We start from the raw sequence: 15,074 nt of genomic DNA on the forward strand, positions 1-15,074 counted from the left end.
CATGTTCGTACCCATTGTTCTATGTTCTGGTCCATTCCAGGCCACCACACGTAACATCGGGCTAGCGACTTCATCCTGACCATTTCCGGGTGTCCCATATGAAGCGTCTCAAGAACCCTGTTTCTCAGTGGTGCTGGGATGATCACCCTATCTCCCCACAGGAGACACCCCTTATGCATGGACAACTCGTGCTGCCGTGTCGCATAATGCCTGAATTTGTCTTCATGCGGACCACCTGGCCAGACAACGTACGGGAATAGAAAGAGATGGGCTTTTCCGACCCATCCGGTTCCCTATGACTCAGCACCGCCCCCAGGCCATATTGAGAGGCATCACGTGCCAGGACCAGCGGCTTTGACTCATCATAATGAGCAAGGACGCTCCTGCTACTCAGCATTCCTCGCAAGGAGTCAAAAGCCTTCTGCTGCCCCTGCCCCATCGCCACACATTCTTTTTCTGCAAGAGTCTATATAATGGTTCAGCTACCGAAGCTTTCTGGGGTAAGAACGAATGATAAAAGTTAATAAGTCCCAGGAATGACTGCAACTCCGTCTTGTTCTGTGGTCGTGGCACCTCAATGATGGCCTTAATCTTAGCATCTGTGGGGTGGATGCCTGATGCATCAATTTTAAACCCCAAGAAATCCACAACTGGCACCCCAAAACTGCATTTTTCCTTTTTCAGTTGCAACCCCACCTCCTTGAACTTGAGCAACACTGCACGGACACGCGCAACCAGTTCCTGTGGGTCTTTTCCAGCAATCAAAACGTCATCAAAAAATGGCAAGACCCCCGGCAGACCTCTTAACAGGCGTTCCATGAGCCCTTGAAAAATCCCTGGGGCCACACAAACTCCAAATTGTAATCTGTTAACTCTGAACGCCCCTTTATGTGTGACAATAGTTTGTGCTTCCGCTGATTGTGGGGTTACTGGCAGCTGTTGGTAAGCTTGTGCCAGGTCAATTTTGGCGAACACCTTGCCCCCAGCCAGTTTAGCCAACAGATGTGATACGACTGGAATGGGGTATGAGTTTCTCCTGAGTGCCTTATTGATAGTACATTTGTAATCTGCACAGATCCTGACTTCCCCATTTGCTTTAAGGGGCGTGACGATTGGAGTCTCCCACTTAGCAGAGTCCACGGGTGAGAGAACTCCCTGCTTGACCAATTTATCCAGCTCTGCTTCGATCTTGGGTTGCAGTGCAAATGGCACTCGCCTTGGTTTGAGTCGGATTGGGGCCACCCCAGGGTCCAACTCGAAGTCAACAGGGGGCCCTTTATAACAACCCAGTTTTCCATTAAAGAGACCAGCAAATTCTTTGCATAATGCCTCGCTCATCTCAGGGCAGGTTTGGATTGAATTAAGCCCTGATATACTCAGTCCCAGGGCGGGGAACCAGTCAGTGCCCAGGAGACTGGGGCGACTGCCCTTCGCAATCACCAGTTTGAGTACAGCCTGTTTGTCCCGGAACTGAACTCTCACGGCACACATTCCCATAACATGGATGCGGCCCGCTGAGTATGACTGCAAGGTTGCCGGGAAGGGCTCCAGAGGGGGCAACTTACCCCTGGGGAAGAATGTCCTTGCGGTCTGGTCCGACACGATAGTGAATCCAGATCCGGAGTCCACCTCCATGTCGCACTGCTGACCCTCAATCTTCACCTTGATGTGTGCCTTGCCTTGCGCTGGGAACTGCACGACCCTCCCGTTGATCTCCGTTACGTAGTGGCAGTCCTTTAGAAAATGGGTTGCTGTGGGTGGTCTGCGATGCTCCAGTCTAGGTGCTCCTGTCGCTCCCAACGCCGCCGATCTACAGACCCTGGCGATGTGACCTGTCTTCCCACACGTCCGGCACATAGCATCCCGGAAACGACAAGTCTTCCGCTCATGGTTTCCGCCACAACCTGGACACCTGCCTCGGTGATCTTTGTGCACTGTGCAGGCCTGACGCACTGACTCGACCCCACGGACTGGGCTCTGGCTCGGAGTAGCCTCTAGCTCGTCCATGGCATGCGCAACTTCTATCTGTGGCTTAGGGGCCTTGCGACTGGCATCAAGCTCCTCTCTTTCATAATTCTCCGTGGCGGTGGCCTCCTTCAAGGCTGAAGCAAGGGTAACCTCTTCTTTAGCCACGATGCGTCTTCTGGCTTTCTTGCTGCTCAGACCACCGATAAACCGATCCAGGAGAGTCTCTTCCAGATTTTGGAAGTCGCAGTGCTGAGCGAGCTTCCGCAGTTCAGCTAGAAATGCAGATACAGACTCCCCAGTACGCTGCTGCCTCTTATGAAACTCCATCCGCCGGGCCATCTTGGTCTCAGTAGGCGCCAAGTGGCTTGTTAGGCAGGCAAGAATATCTTTGAGAGATGTCTCACTTAGCTTCGCTGGAGCAAGCAATGCCTTGGCCAGCTTGAAGGTCTCAGGCCCACAGTAGCTCAGGAATGTGGCCCTTCTTTTGCTGGCATCGGTGATCCCTTGAGCCACTGCGAAGAACTCGAAGCGTTTGACGTAGTCTTCCCACGTGTGGGGCTCTGATGGCTGGAAGGGCTCCAATACCTTTGGACTCTCCATTGTCCTGTGGCAGGGTCGACTTCTCAGCTGGCCAGTGAGTCTTGTTCTTAGCTGCAATCCGGACTCTGAGGCAGGGCTGCGGTCAACCGCTCCTCAGCATTCCGGATCCCATCCTCGTCGCCAGTTGTTGTGACGTGGGGTTTGTGATTTCAGCTCTCTTGGCATAATATGCTGGAGACAGTTCTCTAGTAACACTTCTTTATTAAAGCAAACAAGACTCAAGCCTGAGGAGGGGAAAGCTACATTTATAGGAACAGGGGACTAGCTAAAAAGGATACATTTTGGAGGGAACAATATCAGGCAATCACAGTCCTGCCTTTTGGAGGAAACCAATAAGACAGAGGATCCAAATACAGCAGCTTAAATGAACCAATAGTAGCTGTACCCTCTGAACTTTACCATAATGCAAATACAGTGGTACCCCGCAAGACGAACGCCTCGCAAGACGGAAAACCCGCTAGACGAAAGGGTTTTCCGTTTTGGAGGCGCTTCGCAAGACGAATTTCCCTATGGGCTTGCTTCGCAAGACGACAGCCCATAGGGAAATCTCCGGGACAGCGGGGAAGCGCAGCGCGTCTTCCCCACTGTCCTCGGACCTCCTCCCGCCGCCGGACATCGGAACGAAGCTCCGATGTCCGGCGGGGGGGGAACGTCTCCTCCCTCCAACGGACATCGGAACGAAGCTCCGATGTCCGGCGGGGGGGGGGGAACGTCTCCTCCCTCCAACGGACATCGGAACGAAGCTCCAATGTCCGGCGGGGGGGGGGGAACGTCTCCTCCCTCCAACGGACATCGGAACGAAGCTCCGATGTCCGGCGGGGGGGGAACGTCTCCTCCCTCCAACGGACATCGGAACGAAGCTCCGATGTCCGGGGGGGGGACGTCTCCTCCCTCCAACGGACATCGGAACGAAGCTCCGATGTCCGGCAAGGGGGGGGAACGTCTCCTCCCGCCGCCGGACATCGGAACGAGGCTCCGATGTCCGGCGGGGGGGGCGTCTCCTCCCGCCGCCGGACATCGGAACGAAGCTCCAATGCCGGGCGGGGGGGGAACGCCTCCTCCCGCAGCCCGGCATCGGATGGCTGTCCTGAAGACTTGGGGTGGGAGGAGGGTTTTCCTTCCCACCGCCAACATTCAGAATGCTGTTCTGAATGTTGGCGGTGGGGAGGAAAAACCCTCCTCCCACGCAAGCCCCGGGAACAGAGGAGAAGCGCTGCGCGCCTTCCCCTCTGTTTCCGTACCTGTCCTGAAGGCTTGCGGTGCGGAGAAAAGCCCTTCTCCGCACCGCCAGCCTGGCAAGCGGTTTACCTAGGAACGCATTAATTGATTTTCAATGCATTCCTATGGGAAACCGTGCTTCGCAAGACGAAAAACTCGCAAAAAGAAAGAACTTGCGGAACGAATTAATTTCGTCTTGCGAGGCACCACTGTACAGACAAAAATAATACAGATATAAAATCCTTTGACTCAATACACAACAGTTCTGACAAGGAGCTGCCTGATCAAGCTACACCTATACACCATCTGCTTCACTGGTTGCCGGTTTGAGTCTGAACTCAATTTAAGGTTTGACCTCCGTCCCACTACATGTGCCCATCTGCAGGTCTTGCTGCCGGCCCGTTCATTCATAGCACCAAGGATTTGTAACCGACTCCTGAAAAATGTACTCTGCTGCACTACGCCCAGTGGGCTGTGAAGACCATTTCATCTTGGTCTGCCTACCAAGGAACTTGATTTATCATGGATCTGCTGGTGGTTTTTGGCACACACGTTATATTTTAGGCTGAAGTTTGCTCGAGCTTTGATTTTAGGTAAGCAACCTTGTTATACGGCTGCAAAAAAGGCAGGAGATAAATAAACAAGCCAAGACACCAGACCAGGGTTTATGGCTCTGTTGTAAACAATTTAATCACTTGATTTCAGCTATTTTCAGTTACTGGATTTTTGTGTGTGGTTGATTATGCGTTTAAACAACCCTAACCCCTGGGGTCACTACAAGACCATAGATCTAAAAATACTTCAGCCTGTCTTCTGGGAAATTTCTCCAAATGGGCCTAATTGTTACAACTGCTAATGACATTGCTCCTCTTGGGCAGAGATGGCTTGGCCACTGGACTCCATGCTCTGGTAACTTCCAGGCTGCAAGAGTGCTGGAATGCACTCTTTGTGGGGCTGTGCTTGAAGATGGCTCAGAAACTTCAACCGGATTACATTTTCATTTGCTAAAGAAACTTCAGTTGGGCTCACAATGCAGTGGCTGGGTTCCAGTTAGATATCAAGCGACCCCCATTTTGAAACAGCTGCACTGTTTTGCCATTTTGTTTCCAGGTCCAATTCAAGGTGCTCATGTAAGTGTGGCATGGTGGTTAGAGTGTCAGACCAGGACCTGGGAGATCAGGGTTCAAATCCCCACATAGTCATGAAGCTGACTGGGTGACTTTGCAGTCAGGCACAGCCTCTTCACCTACCTCACAGTCACCATAGGGATTAACTGGGGAGGGGGTGAACCATGGACTCCTTGAATAAAAAAGTGGGTTATATATTTAATAAATAAGCTCTTCTGCTTATCTGCTTAAGAAAGCTGGAGGGGCCAGCCAGATGGAGATGTCAGTCATCAACCTGGCATCCAGAGATCTCAATGTGATTACAGTTGGACCCGCGCCAGTTGCAAAACACACCTGGCTAATTTTGAACATGGTGGCAGCTCCTGAGTTTCTCCCCACAGAGATGTGCCTGGCACCTTCATTAGACAGCTCCTGGTGAATTCTGAAGACGCATCTCTTTACCCTTTATTTTTAGGACTCACTTAATTTTTGTGATTGCAAGTGCCCCCCCCCCCCCACTTTCAACATTGTGTTCCACCCTGGGACTCTGGGATAAAGGTGGGAAATAAATTATAACAACATTGATATAGTAAAATAGGCCGCTTGAGCTCCTGTTTTTGTGGAGAAAGATTTCTGTAGCTGAAGCCACACCTAAAGCACCAGCTCTCCCCGTCTCCTGGCATGCCCATAGGAAACCATTTGCCGCCTCTTCAACTCCTCATATTTCTGCTTTCTGAGAATATTTCTTCCCATAGAGCAGAAATCCATATGGCAAGGGAACAGCATGGAAAACAAATCTCAGTGATACTTTGCACACACTTCAGAAGGCAGACCTCAGAGCACCAGCTCTACCAAAGACTCACAAGCTGCCCCTGGCTGCTTCTGAAAACGCCCTGCGTCTGCCAGCGGAACAAAACTCAGGTCCATAGCAGAGAGAGAAAGGGTGTTCAGCTTCCACAAAGGCAAAAACCAATCTAGACCTGTGAGGTAGACTCAGCATTAACTAAAAACCTCATAACTGAGGCCGTGTGCCACCAAGGCATGTCACAATACACCTTTTATTTACAATGCCAGTAAAAAAAAATCTCTTCCAGCTAAAGCTTGAGGCTGTAATATGTAAGACCCAAACATTTCTTTGCCACTTTGTTCCTGGCCAAAACTAGCCAGGAACATACTCTCACGGCAATATGTGCAGTATGTGCAGGTCTGGACTTTGCAAAGAGAGCCAATAATTTTCAATAATATAATAATAATTTATTATTTCTACCCCGCCCATCTGGCTGGGTTTCCCCAGACACTCCGGGCAGCTTTCAACAGAACATTAAAACAAAATAGAACTTCAAACATTAAAAACTTCCCTAAACAGGTATATAAAGCTTCTAGCCCTCGTGTTTTTTTCTTTTTAAAAAGCGCTCTTTTAAAAAAGTACTCTTCTAGCCCTCCTGCTTGAAAAGACAGGCTTGAAAATGGGCAGGAAGCGTCAGATAGTTAGAAGAACCGGCAGTTGAATGACGTGACTTGGACTGGTGCATCATGGGAGGAGAGGGTGGCAATTTTGACCGTAGTGCATCCACATGGTGAGCACAGGAGACACGGACTGCATAGGCTACACTGATCCTGCCAGCTGTGGCCACCAGGCACGGGGGCAGCTCAATCATAACTCTAAGAGGATCTGTTTGGGTGCTTTCCTCAAATGACAATCCTGGCTGGCTCCTACTGCACTTCCTAGGCACAGCTCAAACCATCTCTGTTGCTCCTGGATGTTGGCATAAGCCCTCAGGATGGTTGGCAGGTGTGTTGTTTTAGGAAGACAACATGGCAAGGGTCTGGTTGCACTATAGGAACATAACCTAAGGAAAGCCTCACTACAGGATCAGGCCCAGGGGGCCCCATCTAGCCCAGCATCCTGTTCTCACCGTGGACAACCAGCTGGCCCAGTGAGAAGAAGCCCAAAGCAGACCCTGAAGCTGAAGGCCTCATCACCCTCAAACCACCACTTCCAACCACCCATCCTGCAGACCGGCCTCCAAACTCTAGCTTGGCCTCCTACTCTCTGCCCGACACGGCCTGCAAAGGGAACAAGCTGGCATCTCCCCTATGGGGCACAGCTGGGCTCTGGGTTCCTATGCCGCTACGCCTCCTTCTCCTCCCCGCCCCAGGAAACCTCCTCCCTCTCCTCTTCTGGGTGCTGGGTGGAGCCTTCCTTCCCCTTCTGCGGGCGGAGGAGCGGCTTAGAGCTGTTCCGAGAGAGGGGGCCGCTCTCCCAGCCCACCGCGGGAGCCCACTACAGACGCAGCTGGTCCCTGCCGTCCTGCCCAGCTGCGCGCAGCCACGCCCCCTCGCTGACACCAGCTCTCCATCCTCGCTTCACCCCAAAGCACCCAGACCCCTTCCCGCCGCGCGCTTCACACCCCGTTCCTCCTTTCCCCACCAGCTACCTCCCGAGGCCCAGCAGCAGCAGCAGAAGAAGGCCGCCTCTGGGCATGCACAGAGAGCGAGCCGGCGGCTCGCAGGAAAGAGGCGTGAGCGCACGCCGCAGGCTGGAAGCTACCCGGCACCGCCGCCGCCACGCGCCCCCGCGTTGCCCGGCGCGCCCCGGAATTAAAGCCCGGCTCCTTACCAGCCCCGGCGAGGCGCGCACCGCCTCCGAGACGCTCTGCCGCAGCTCTGCCGCCGTGCCCGGCTTGCTGAGCCGCTTCGTGAATTTGCGCACCTCGGCCATCGCTCCCGACAGCCGGAGCAGCAGAAACAGTTGCAAGGATAGCCCTGAGTCCGAGCCCGCCAGAGGGTCCGGCTCGCCTCCCTCCCGCCCAGGCGAAGGAGGAGCGAGGGGCTGGACCAGAGCAGCCCTCCCCGGCTGGAGACAAAGGAAGGAAGGCGGGGGGCGAGGAGGAGAGCGTGGCAGACGCGAGCCGGGGCCGGCAGGGAGCAGCACAGAGGGTCTGGCGAAGCCCAGTTCCGGGTCTTCCTCGCATCTTCCACAGGACCGGCTTTTCCTCCTCTTAGACCGGGTCAGCACAGTATCGCAGACCCTGGCTGGCAGTCGTTCTCCGGGGCTTTCAGGCATTCCCAGCATGTCGCTGGGGAACTGAACATCTTCCGCTGAGCTGGGATCCTTTAAGGGAGCTGCCTCAGACTTGAGTCAGAATGGGAATGCATCTTGTTCAGTATTATTTATGCCAGGGTTTCCCAAACTTGGATCTCCCGCTGTTTTTCGACTACAACCCCCATCGTCCCTTGCCACTGATCCTGGTAGCTAAGCATGATGGAAGTTGTAGTCCAAAACAAGCTGCAGACTCAAGTTTGGGAAACCCCACTCTGCAATGACCAGCCGCCAAGACTCTCCAGGATTTCAGGCAGGGAGTCTTTAGCGGCCCTGCTGTGGGCGGAAGATGGGGCTTCTGCAGCAAAAGGGATGGACGCGGATGGCGCTGTGGGTTAAACCACAGAGCCTAGGACTTGCTGATCAGAAGGTCAGTGGTTCGAATCCCCGCGACGGGGTGAGCTCCCGTTGCTCGGTCCCTGCTCCTGCCCACCTAGCAGTTCGAAAGCACATCAAAGTGCAAGTAGATAAATAGGTACCTGAAATATACTCAGAGTCGCCAAGTGATTTCATGCTCTTTATTCAGCTCATAGTGGTGAGGAGGAATGAATGAAAGTCCCCTCAAAGTATCTGCTTTATATACATTATTTACACAATGGGCTGCACATGATTGGTTAATTCTGGAATTCTACTGTAAGCCAATCAGGTTGTGGATTCACTTGTATCTGGAGTATGATTGGGTGGTTCCTGCCAACCAATCATACTGCTGCATTGCTCTTGGACCAATCAGACTGCTGCATTCTGAATCCTATTGTTCTAGGACCAATCAGACTGCTGCAATTTGGATCCTATTGTTCTAGGACCAATCAGACTGCTGCAGTTTGGATCCTATTCAACTCAGTACATAACACCCCTCCCCTCTAAGTTCCAGTCCTGCCCGGGAGGTCGCATTCATAGTCCTCGAGGTACGCCGGTGGCCTACGTGTGCGTTGCGGCCTGTGGTGTTCCCTGGTCTGCGGTTCAGGTTCTGGCTCGTGTTCCAAGGATGCTGGCTGTGATGGGCCTGTTTGATCTGGTGCAACCGGCTCGCTCAGTCGTGGTTCTGGTTCCGGTGTCCTTTCGGCCTCGCGGGTCCTCTCTGTATTTCCTGGTTCTGCCTCTCCTGCTGGCCCCTCCTGGTCTATGGGTCTCACTGTCCCGCTGTTCCCTTGGGACTCCTCTGACCTGTCCTCCTCCTGGTTTTCTCCTGGGAATCGTCGCCGTATCTGGTCGCAGTGGCGGCGCCAGCATTGCCCCCCATCCGTTAGCACCTCATACGACACGGGGCCAGTGACCCTGGTGACTGTGGCGGGTACCCATGCTGGGCCTGCCCCAAAATTCTTTGCGTACACTGGGTCCTGGGCCTCGAAGGTCCGGGGGTTCCTGCCTTCCCCCACCACTACCTCATCCTGAGCTCTATCGGGGTGAAGGCGGTCCAATCTGATTGCAAGGCGCCGACCCATTAGTAGTTCAGCAGGGCTCCGGCCAGTCGTTGAGCTGGGGGTGCTGTGCTGTGCTAGGAGGAATGTGGCAAGGCGGTACTCCCAATCCCCTTGCGTCATGCGGCGAAGGGTGTCCTTGGTGGTCCGCACCATGCGTTCTGCTTGGCCATTGGTGGCAGGGTGGAATGGCGCCGAACGGATGTGGCGGATGGCGTTCTGCGCTGTGAAGGTTTGGAATTCTCCTGACGTAAATGCAGTCCCATTGTCTGAGACGAGAGTGTCAGGGAGCCCATGGGTTGCAAACAGCCTGCGTAGTACCCGGATGGCTGCGGACGCGGAAGTGGACGGTACCAGTGCGACTTCCAGCCATTTGGTGTAGGAGTCCACCACTATGAAGAATGTTTTCCCCTGAAAGGGGCCAGCGAAGTCCACATGCAGGCGTGACCATGGTGCTTGGGCGGACTCCCAGGACTGGACTGGGGCCCTTGGGGGATCTGGGCGGGATTCTTGGCAGGCCTGGCAGTGTTTGACCCAGGCCTCTATCTCTCCGTCGATTCCTGGCCACCACACATAACTCCTGGCAAGGGCCTTCATTCTTACTACCCCTGGGTGTGTCTCGTGTAGGGCTGTGAGGACCCTTTTGCGGAGGGGCTGGGGAACCACGACCCTGCTTCCCCATAACAGGCACCCCTTGTGGGCCGACAGTTCATGTTTGCGGGTTGTGTAGCCAGCGAATTCCGGCCCAGGGCTGCTGCTGGGCCATCCCCTCCACACCCAGTCCAGGACCCGGGAGATGACCCTATCTTTCTTGGAATGGTGTGCAACTTCTTGTGCCTGAATGGGGCGGTCGGGAAGCAGCTCCAGGCTCATAACCTCTTGTGCAGGTGCTGGGTCGGGGCCTGTTTCCGGTAGTGGTAGCCTGCTGAGGGCGTCCGCATGGCCCATTGCCTTCCCCGGGCAGTGAATCAGTGCATACTGGTAGCTGGCAAGGAAAATTGACCACCTGAGGACGCGAGGAGACAGCACTTGGGGGGTCTGCTTTTCGGGGGCAAACAAGCCAAGCAACGGCTTGTGGTCAGTCACCACGGTGAAGGGCCGCCCGTACAAGAAATCATGGAATTTTTTTACTCCCTTCACGATTGCCAGACCCTCCTTGTCTATTTGCGAGTAGTTCCGCTCGGTTGCGTTGAGTGTCTGGGAAAAGTATGCCACCGGTACCTCTCTTCCATCCGGGAGTTGGTGCCCCAGGACAGCGCCAATGCCATAGGGCGAGGCGTCGCATGCTAGCACCACCGGCAGCCTCTCGTCGAAGTGTGCCAAGACCGAGTTTGAGACAAGCAAGTCCTTGACTGCCTGGAATGCAGCCTCCTGGCGCTGGCCCCACACCCAAGGGGCCCGCTTGTCCAGGAGTCTGTGTAGGGGCTCTGCTACCGCCGCCTTGTGGGGAAGGAAGGAATGGTAAAAGTTCAATAGTCCCAAGAAGGCCTGAAGTTCAGTCTTGCTCTTGGGTGCTGGGGCATCACAGATGGCCCGTACCTTGTCCCCAGTTGGGTGGACCCCTTCTGCGTCCACCATAAATCCCAGAAAGTCCACCTGAGGCACTCCTAGTAGACATTTTTCCCGCTTCACCTTGAGACCCGCCGTCTGGAAACGGTGCAGAACGGTGCGGAGGCGGTCCTCAAACTCCTCTGGTGTGGGCCCGGCGATCAACACATCATCGAAGAAGGGGGTGACGCCAGGAATCCCTTTAAGGAGCGAGTCCATTAGATTCTGGAATATGCCTGGTGCCACACTGACGCCGAATTGCAGCCGCTTTACCCTGAACGCTCCTCTGTGCGTCACAATCGTCTGTGCCTCTGCTGTGGCCTCATCTACTGGCAGCTGTTGATATGCTTGGGCCAAGTCCAGCTTGCCAAAAATTTTCGACCCAGCCAGGGTGGCAAGGACATGGCTGACCACTGGCACTGGGTATGCATGGGCCGTGAGGGCCTTGTTTATGGTACATTTGTAGTCTGCGCAGATGCGGACCGAACCATTAGGCTTGACAGGTGTGACGATTGGGGTTTCCCAGGGGGCATTAGGCACCGGCTCCAGCACTCCTTGCTCCACGAGCCGGTCCAATTCCTCGTCTATACGGGGTTTCAGGGCGAACGGGACCCGGCGGGCCTTGAGCCTGACCGGTCGTACTGCAGGGTCAAGCTGTAGAGCAATGGGGGGGCCCGTATACTGTCCCAATTTCCCATCGAAAACCCCTGGAAATTCCTTGCAGATGGCGTCCACGTCCACTTGTAAGGTAGTGTGGTTCACCCCGGTGATGGCTAGCCCCAGTGGTCCAAACCATGCCAATCCCAGTAAGCTAATGTAGGGGCCCTTGACCACGAGCAAGTCCAGTTGCCGCGTCCGCCCTCGGTATTGCACCCTGAAGGTCCCCACCCCCATTGTGGGGACCTTACGTTTCTGGAAGTCCCGGAGGGTGAATGGGGCCGGCCTGAGTTTGGGACCCCCAGTAGGACACAGTTTCCTTAAGGTCCTTGCCGAGATTATGGATAGAGTTGAACCCGTGTCAAGCTCCATGCGGCATGGGGCCCCCTCTATCTGTACCTCTACATAAATTTTCTCTACGTTGGGGTGGGGCAACTGGTATACCTGGAAGTCCGTGAGCTCCGTAGAGTTGCCTTGGTGCGTTGGGCCCCGGGACCTGGGGCTCTTGGATTGGTCATCTGATGCCTGGCGTCGGGTGGGCCGAGCTCGACACACCCGGGCGATGTGTCCCAATTTTCTGCACTGCCTGCACTCTGCGTTGCGGAAACGGCAGGTCCTCCTCTCGTGACTTTCCCCGCAGCTTGTGCAGTTCCCTCCTTCTCGTCGAGGCAGCTGTGGTATGTGGGCTGCTTGAGTGCGCTGCTGTACTCGGTGCACCTCCTCCCTGTCAGATCCTGAGTCGTCGGTGGGGTCTTTGTGGTGCACCCTCGGTTGGGATGGCAGGCTCGGCCGTGCCTCTTGTGTCGACCTCTTGGCAGCTTCCGTTGCCAGGGCCTCCTCCAGAGCGACCTGGAACGTTAGGTCCTTCTTGGCGTAGAGGCGTCGTTGCAGCTTCTCATCCTTCAAGCCACCGACGAGGCGGTCACGAAGCATGTTCTCCAGCTCTGAGAAGTTGCAGAACCGGGCAGCTTGGCGGAGAGAGGTCACAAACCCAGTTATGGTTTCCCCAGGGGCTTGCCGCTTTGCGTAGAAGGCATTTCGACGAGCCACCACTGAGGGCTGCGGCGAAAAGTGCCCCTTCAACTGTTCCATTATTGTTTTGTATGGAACAGAAGCGACGTCTTCAGGCGCAAGGAGAGCCCGGGCGATTTCAAATGTCTCCTCTCCGCAGACACTGAAGAATATCGCCCTCTTCTTGGCGTCTTCTTCATCAGTGACCCCTTTGGCTTCTAGAAGGAAGGTGAAACGGGAGGCGTACGCTTCCCAGTCTCCAGATGCTGGGTTGAACGGCGAGAAGCTGCTGTCGGTTGCCATTCTGAGTTCCTTGTGTCCCGGAGCTGAAGCCTGGATACACGGTGCGAGGCAGCGGTGCGGCAGGTGGCGGTGCTGCGGTGCTGTGTGTGGCAGTCAGCTCAGCGGGATCCCACCTTCGTCGCCAGTGAAATATACTCAGAGTCGCCAAGTGATTTCATGCTCTTTATTCAGCTCATAGTGGTGAGGAGGAATGAATGAAAGTCCCCTCAAAGTATCTGCTTTATATACATTATTTACACAATGGGCTGCACATGATTGGTTAATTCTGGAATTCTACTGTAAGCCAATCAGGTTGTGGATTCACTTGTATCTGGAGTATGATTGGGTGGTTCCTGCCAACCAATCATACTGCTGCATTGCTCTTGGACCAATCAGACTGCTGCATTCTGAATCCTATTGTTCTAGGACCAATCAGACTGCTGCAATTTGGATCCTATTGTTCTAGGACCAATCAGACTGCTGCAGTTTGGATCCTATTCAACTCAGTACATAACAGTACCGCTCCAGCGGGAAGGTAAACGGTGTTTCCGTGCGCTGCTCTGGTTCGCCAGAAGCAGCTTAGTCTTGCTGACCACATGACCTGGAAGCTGTACACCTGCTCCCTTGACCAATAAAGCAAGATGAGCGCCACAACCCCAGAGTTGGCCACGACTGGACCTTTACCTTTACCTAAGGCACAGCCCTTCCCTCCAGAAGGGGAGGGTTCAGTTTCCTGCCCCTGCAAGAGACTTTCCCCCAAAATGCACCCCTGGAAGGGAGTGACTTCTGCCTGTCACAGCAAGCCTCTTTCCTATCCTAGCACTTTGTAAAAGGGCGGTATAGAAATATAATTCTTAATAATATGATAATAATGTATCGTGTTAATGCCAATACAAGGACCAACCTGATGCTGGATCCAGGTAAGGCTGGACAAGAGGGCCTCCCTCCCTCCAGCAGTCCGAGTGAGAAACTGGCCTCCAGAAGTGTAATACAGTATGTACTTTGTACCAGTGCTTGGGTTATGGAACGCAAGAGGGAAAGGGCTGTAGCTTAATTGCCCCAGGTTCAATTCCTGGCATCTCCCAGTGGGACTGGGATAGACCCGCCTGAAACTTTAATGAGCCTCTGTCTGCCAGTGTGGATTATGCTGGACTATGTGGACTAATGGTTCCTGTGCTCTTCAGGGGGCCTTAAAAAACAAAGCTTCCTCCAAACATTAAGCAAATCATGACTTTCCACCAAACTCTCCTAAAGTTGTAGCTATGGCAGAAGCACCCTGTGATTTGAGCATAAGAGACTGTACATTGTTCCAAATGCTCTGTTTCATTTCCCCCAGATTTTGGACCGTGCAGCTTCTCTTCCCCCGCCCACTAAAAAACCACTACCCATCATCAGTGCTTATATGACAAGGAAGTGATGTGGTAGAGACTGAATTTCCTGCTCACATTTACGTATCAGTTCAGATTTCAGTTCACTTCCCTATTTGTCTTCACGCTTTGTTGTTGTTGTTTCCCCCCCCAATAATTTTTTATTATTTTTTTCCAAATGTCTTAAACACAATACAGTGGTATCTCGGGTTAAGTACATAGTTCGTTCCGGAGGTCTGTACTTAACCTGAAACTGTTCTTAACCCGAAGCACCACTTTAGCTAATGGGGCCTCCTGCTGCCGCAGCGCCGCCGAAACACAATTTCTGTTCTCATCCTGAAGCAAAGTTCTTAACTTGAAGCAATAGTTCTGGGTTAGCGGAGTCTGTAACCTGAAGCGTATGTAACCCAAGGTACCACTGTACAGCTTAACAATATTATTCTCCTTTCAATCTATATCTTATCCGAATTAACTTCCCTCTCCTGGCTTCTCTACATTGCTCTTACTTAAGCATGATTACTATATATACATTCTATAAATGTCTATAATTCCTTAATAAATTTTTGTATTACACTTTACACATACATTCCTTATTACAGCATTACATCTTGTGGCCTAGCCAAGTGCTTACATTATGAGTTTTATTTCAGTCCTGTGAGTGTCTTTATTTATGTACAGTTTTCTTTTAGTATACCATAAATTTGGACCATTCTCTTGGGAATTTCTCATCGTCCTGCTGTTGGATTCTTCCAGTTAGCCTTGCTATTTCCTCATACTTCTTGTTGTTTAGTCGTTT

General features: G+C 53.3%; 1 protein-coding gene and 1 long non-coding RNA gene across 2 annotated transcripts in view; one reads left to right on the forward strand and one right to left on the reverse strand.

The window, feature by feature from the left end:
* Window positions 1–7,703, reverse strand: part of DOCK11 (dedicator of cytokinesis 11) — a 162,846-nt gene extending 155,143 nt beyond the window's left edge. The window contains exon 1 of the mRNA XM_083486178.1: window positions 7,513–7,703. Within this exon, the coding sequence (XP_083342304.1) occupies window positions 7,513–7,614 (102 nt within the window). The 5' untranslated portion in view covers window positions 7,615–7,703. The remainder of the gene's footprint in view (window positions 1–7,512) is intronic.
* The window catches only part of LOC310698904, a 400,562-nt gene that overhangs the window by 212,403 nt on the left and 173,085 nt on the right, over window positions 1–15,074 (forward strand). The gene's annotated exons all lie outside the window — the stretch shown is intronic.

This window comes from Podarcis liolepis, assembly GCF_965112155.1.
Source record: "Podarcis liolepis genome assembly, chromosome: Z".
NCBI classification, from domain to species: Eukaryota; Metazoa; Chordata; class Lepidosauria; order Squamata; family Lacertidae; genus Podarcis; species Podarcis liolepis.